This window comes from Toxoplasma gondii (genome assembly GCF_000006565.2).
Source record: "Toxoplasma gondii ME49 unplaced genomic scaffold asmbl.1937, whole genome shotgun sequence".
Classification (NCBI taxonomy): Eukaryota; Apicomplexa; class Conoidasida; order Eucoccidiorida; family Sarcocystidae; genus Toxoplasma; species Toxoplasma gondii.
In genome coordinates this window covers 1-6,162 of record NW_017383510.1, presented here as the reverse complement: position 1 = coordinate 6,162, position 6,162 = coordinate 1, and the positions used below count along the sequence as shown (strand labels likewise).

The window sequence follows — 6,162 nt, the reverse complement described above, 5'->3', positions numbered from 1 at the left end:
GTCTACAGTCGAAATGAATTTTCTGAGTCTCCTCATCTAGGGAGCACTGTCCCCTAGTTCGTAATACCAATTTGAAGACGCTCCCCACAGAGACGTCCGATCACCAGCCCCTGGCCTAGAACCGGTTGGGGTTCAGCCGATATGCATCTTGTTAGATGCGTGGACTGCGGCAGGCGTTTGTTGGCGCGGATCAGTGAGACGGTGATGACGTGTTTCAGTGTCACGACTAGCGGGGCTTTCCGCTTCCGAAGAGCAGTGTCGACAGTCTTCCTTTCTCAGGCTCAAGACGGCAATATGTCAAGCTCCGAGATGATCAGCCTCAAACGAGGTGTTAGAATAAGGTCTGGCAATTCTAGAGTGACTTAATACTGATGTAACCGGTACAAATTTTTCGAGCTCCCCCACATGCTGCTGTCTAACTGGCAGCTGCCCACTCACCAACTCATCATCACTGCCGCACATCAAAATGCGTTTCCGGATGTGGTGGTGTAGGCTCGCAACGGGCGTCAACAAGGCAAACGAATACACACGATTGGATGGCCGCTCGGACACAGGGATCCCAAAATCAAAGACAGTACGCTGATTGGTAGAGTCGCAGTTCTGAAGGTGTTTGCGTGAGCTCCTCCGTATTGTCTTAGTGTCAGACTGCGATCAGTCGCCGGGGCTACTCTGTAGATGAGTCGTTCTGCCCGTCGGTCGATTGCGGCTGCTGATTGCATTGAGGCTTCAAAGCGCTTGCAAACGCAAGAAGCTCTTGAAAGACCACATGGCTGCTGGTACTTTGACACCGCGCAGACGGTGAAAACGAAAGTATGTTTCAAAGAATAGGTTTACTCGGGATGTTAGCGTTGCTTTTACTAGGTGGTAGCATGTAATCAATTATATCCGTGCAATACTGATATAAGGTGTGTGGCATTGTCTGTGCCCCCGAGCGTAACAGCGATCTATTTAGAACGTACCTGAAGGGTATTCTCTAACATGGTATGCGACATTAAAAATAATTCCATCCAACAACAATGGCTTGTTAATACTTACGTCGTCCCTTATTATTCTAGGATTGCCATCCAAGATTCGTGCTTTGATTACCCGAATGGTAATTCGTGAGGGAACCATAACTCGATGTGTATTCAGCGGAGGGGTGATTATTTGGGTTTATAGTGTGGTTTTCTTGGCTACTCAGATCAAGTTAAGGAGTGCTTTGTTTACAGCTTGTAGTTTTACATTCAGCAGCATACCCTTATATTCAGTGATATTATGTGCTCACTTTGACATAACTTCCATCGAATAGACAGAGTCATTCGAGAACGTAGGATAATGAATATGGCTCCATTCATGAGCTGCAGACAACAGAGTTCTTTCTGACTGCCGGACACGACCTCACATTCGTGAGGTGCGCCGGGGATAACAGGTCAGATCATCTTGGCAGTAATCCTTGGATCGTATCCGCACAGCCATGTCGACTCCTTACTCCGTTGTTCATGAACACGATTCACTTAGGAATGATAGTTCACCGTCTGATGGAATACGTTAGCCGGGTTAAGACCGTCCAGAGGCAGTTTGTTCCCTACCGACCATTTGAAACTTCGTGAATATATACAACAGACCTACAGCGTTCACGCTCAGGGATTCAGTGACCAGAGTAGGGACTCCTGGTAGACGTAGGATACTCGTGGATAACAGAAGGATACCACAGCCACGGTGTGCTACGAAACATCCCCCTGTTCAGTCTTGCGCATAGGGCTGAGGGTAGTCCCGTCTACAGACACAAAACCGTTGAGAGGTCTCCGTTATCCTTCAGCGTGTGGGTCTCGGTGCTCGCCTGCCGGCCGACCACCCCACAAACACTCACAAAGAAATGCTCGATTATCAGAAAGAAACGACACATTACAAGAACGCAACATGGCCCCACGACGGCAGCTGTCACGCAATAACATAGATGCTCTTCCCGCAGCTGTGGCGACCACAGCGCCAGTGTGGGCGGCGATCGGGCAGCAAACAGTGACAGTAGTAGCCATATTACCCTGCGGCAGCAACACCAGGTGGCCAGTCGAATTTCAACAGATTTGACCACACAAGTAGACGCTAGCTGAAGCTCTGTCGTTGTTCCTATGAACGAAAACAACACTAAAAACAGACGCTGCGAGACACCCTTCCGTCGTCCTGTTCTATAACCTGTGTGTCGCGCCCGCCAAGAGACTCACAATTAGCAGGTTACGATACAGGACCATATTGCTTCCCAAAGACAGGGTCGAGGACGTCGTTGGAATCGACTGAGTCTCAGTCTGCGTCACGGGAGTAGTTGTCGCTGTAGGGTCTGCTCCTACCATGACTTTAACCAAGCAATCATTCTCGTCAACACCGTCTGCCGACTGTCTCAAGGACTTCAAATATCTCTCCGTCGCGGCACACCTATAGCAGAGCAATGCCGTCTTCGGCGGCAGCTTGTTAACAGTTAGCGTATACACTGTGTCCCCTGTTACAAGTGTAGCCTTCTGCTTTACTCCAACCAGTCTCGCATCTACGAGACTGGATAGTTCCACCTCCTCCTTGCATTGAGCATCGGTGTTGTCGTAAACGTTCATCTCGCCAGGTTTCAGAGGAAGTGATTCCGGGCAGACGAATGTGAGTGGCGAGCTTGGTGACGCAGTCAAATTCAGTACCTCTCCGCCGTTTTCGCATTTGTTTTCGGCAGTTGAAGAGGGTGGCTCTGGTGGAGCTTCGTGGACACTGATTTTTACTTTGCAAGTCGTGCTGCGATCTGCAGGTTTGCACTGGTACCACAGGTTCTGCTCCGCCCTGTTGTCCTTGGGAAATGTTAGCTTGTAAACATGATTAACAGCATCGTCGTGCCTCGTGGCAGATGGGACGATCTCGGTTAAAGGCTTCGGTGTTACGCAAGACTCGTCATCATAAACCATTTGTAACTGTTGACCATCGCCATCTCGCGATGCCACCACACTTGAGCAAGATCCTCTGGTACAATCTTTCGGATCTAGCTCAGTGTTAGCACCACTGCATTTAAACCTTGCTTCTTCTTCCTCGGCCCCGACCTCTATTGCGACATCTGTATTCTCCTCGGAGCATATGTAGTCTTCCAGCGGGTCCTTGAGAGCCGCTGCAACGCTGATTTTAACTTTGCAAGTGGTGGCCCCCTCCGCGCTTTTGCAGTGATACCACGCGTCTTTCTGTGGCCGATCCTCCTTGGGGAACTTCAGGACGTGCACGTGCTCACCAGTACTATCGTCTCTCGTTGCACCGGGGAAAACATCGTTTAAAGCCTTTATTTTTCCGCATTCGGCGTCTTCACAAATCCGTTGTACTTTCTGATCCCCTCTACGTGCTAATTCCGTGTTGGGGCATACGTCGCCGTTACAATCTGCCGGGTATAGAGCAGTAACAGTATCGCCACATTTGAACGTTGCTTCAGTTTCGTCAGCCGCGACCTCTACTGTAATTCCCGTGTTCTCGTCGGCGCATGTTGCTTCTTCCACTCCGCTAGAGTATAACACGTGTATGCCCTGATGTCTGTTTATCTCCGCGGAGGAGCCTGTTGATGCAGCCGCGCAGCCTGGAAGAAACCAAACGCCGGCGGCCACGAAGACCAGAAGTGAATATCTGCTGCATACCATGTTGAGCACGTGTTCGCTCCGAATGCCAGCAGGCAAGAACGTGAGTGCTGTTTTCTGTACACCAGAGGGAGAGTGAACTAGAAGGATGACATCGCCAACATATAGATCCAGTATGCTACAACAACTGGATCACGAGACGAAAGACGCTTTCGCCATCTCTTACGTATACACTGGAAAGTGGAGTTTCCTGATTCATACTTGACTACGCCCGCTCGCTTTCTCACACGCAGAGTCGACGATCTCGAAGACAACATCTGTAGAATCGTGGGGGCACCAGCCCCAACATTAAAAATATCAACAGCTCAGCCGGCATGCATCTTTTTAGAAGCGTTACCAGCATTGGATGTCTGTAGCGGTTGTTCACTGGTACCCACTGACGACCTCTGGTCACAAAGAGCGGACGTTCAGGATCGCGCAGAGCAGTATCGGCATTCTTCGGTATTCAGACTGACGACGTTATAAGCGCAAACGGCCAGCGCAGGCCATACCAGGTCCCCAAGGAAGGCTGCACCATTCTGAAGTGGCACCATACAGAGGACTCCACAAGTCTTGCCGAGCCTCCAGCGGGTGCTCCTGTCTCACGTCTCACTAACGGTGGCGACTCAGCAGACCATCGTTCTTGTGTCACACTGAAATCACTGCACGCAAATCTATGATCTGTGGTCGGGAGCCGATCCAAGAAATAAACAAATATGAAGAGTCGGACAGGGCATCGGCATCTGCAAGATAGATATTCGAGATGAGACACGGATTACTAGCGTGACAATTCTGAAGCCGTCAGCGAAATGTCACACAGTGGAGCCATCACGTCTGCATGAGATGGGTCTTGCTTGTGCGGTTCTATGCGTGTGTCGTTTCCCAAGTATCATACTTGCATCTATTGATTGTACTGTGTTGAGGCAGTACGCAAATGCGACAAGCGGCTGAGAATAATTAGGGAGCATCTCACAGACCTTCACGGCAGCATATATAACCGACTGCGGTTCCGCTGCAGATCTGCTGAGGCGTTGAAAACTGTACAAGGGAAAAACATTCCATTGTAGAACAGGAACACATCGACCGTCACGTGTTCAGGAAGACATTCACAGCCTGACATTGTGCGGGGGAAGTGTAGGGATCTGTGTATTCAGTGGTCTCTCGCTGATGTGGGTTTTACATCAATTTCGTGAATGCCACCCCGTGATGGTGCCGCCGACCGCTACATGCTCACGTGTGGGGAAAACCTAAGTCTCCAATGTCGCACCAGGAATCAATGCCTTGCTTAGTCTCAAGCTGCGGCAAGGTGCCTACACATGCGTACGAATTCCGGTGCAGGATCCAGATACTTCTCCGCGCGTACGATCGGCTCGTTTCGCAAAGCAATCCCTTAGAGGTCAAACGCTCATGGGCCATTTAGTGATGCCACCACAATCTGCAACGAAGTCAAGACAACCGTCCAGCCCTTCTATTTTCCAGATAGCGGACGAGTTGCACTATTGGTTGAGATCTTGAACGTTTTTGTTTGCCGGAACCAAGTTCCACTGCGTTGGCAGACACAGTTAAGATGATAGTCGTTGTGGAAAACGAGCCAGTTCAACCCAATGTTTTTACATAATGAAGGTACTCAGGGCAAAACAGGATCTCTTGCTGGAGCATGCACGCCAGGAGGACACTGAATAGCCACCTGGTCAGTTCTTTGCAGGTACTCGTTCTCAAACACTTTTCGCCGTTCGCATGCTCGATCGGGGCACTCAATACAGCTGCCGCGAGGCACTTGAACGTCCTCTCGCTTTACAACCTGCCAATCGCGGCCGCCAACGAAGTCACAACTAGCAGGATGAGAGGAGGCGCAGGTGAACCCCCTTGAGCCATTGCAGATGATGTCGTAGGGGTCGACGGAGTCTCAGTCGGCGTCGTCGGAGGATTCGTTGATGTAGGGTCTGCTTCGATCGTAACTTTCACCAAACAATCTTCTTCGCCACCAGGACCTCTAGCCTTTCTGAAAGACTCCGAAAAGGCACTTCGACCCGAGCACCTATAGCAGAGCAGTGCCCTCTCTGGCGGAAGCCTCCTCACAGTCAATGTATACGTGGTATCTCCCGGTGCCAACGTATCCACCTGAGTTGTGCCAGAGAGAGTCGCATCTACGAGACTAGAGAGGTCCACTTCGTTCGTGCATTGACCGTCGCGGTTGTCGTACACCCTCGTTTCACTAGGCTTTAGAGGAAGGTCGTGCGGGCACACGAATGTGAGAGGCAACTGAGGCGACGCACTGAGATTCAGTTCCTCGACGGCGGCGGTGCATTTGTTCTTCGCCTCTGGAGTGGGCGGCGTCGGCAGAGCGGCGGTGACGTTGATTTTGACTTTGCAAAGGGTGTTACCGTTCCGTTCTGACCCTTTGCACTGATACCAAGCGGCCTTTGTCGTCCTTCCTTCCTTTGGAATCGTCAGCTTGTAAACGTGGTTTGTGGCATCGTCGTGACGCGTGGCGCCTGGGAATACTTGGTCTAAGTGCTTAGCTGTACTGCAACTCTCGTCTTCATATATCATCGAT

The 6,162-nt window shown here is 50.7% G+C and overlaps 2 protein-coding genes across 2 annotated transcripts; both read right to left on the bottom strand.

Moving 5' to 3' along the window:
• Positions 1-2,165: 2,165 nt before the first annotated feature.
• On the bottom strand, positions 2,166-3,629 carry SRS26I (SAG-related sequence SRS26I; the record flags this gene model as incomplete). The annotated part of the gene is made up of 1 exon (XM_018783123.1): positions 2,166-3,629. One exon carries the CDS (start codon positions 3,627-3,629, stop codon positions 2,166-2,168), a length of 1,464 nt encoding a protein of 487 aa, XP_018634725.1.
• Positions 3,630-5,262: 1,633 nt separating this feature from the next.
• SRS26J (SAG-related sequence SRS26J) lies at positions 5,263-6,158 on the bottom strand (the record flags this gene model as incomplete). The annotated part of the gene is made up of 1 exon (XM_018783122.1): positions 5,263-6,158. One exon carries the CDS (start codon positions 6,156-6,158, stop codon positions 5,400-5,402), a length of 759 nt encoding a protein of 252 aa, XP_018634724.1. The 3' UTR covers positions 5,263-5,399.
• Positions 6,159-6,162: the final 4 nt, after the last annotated feature.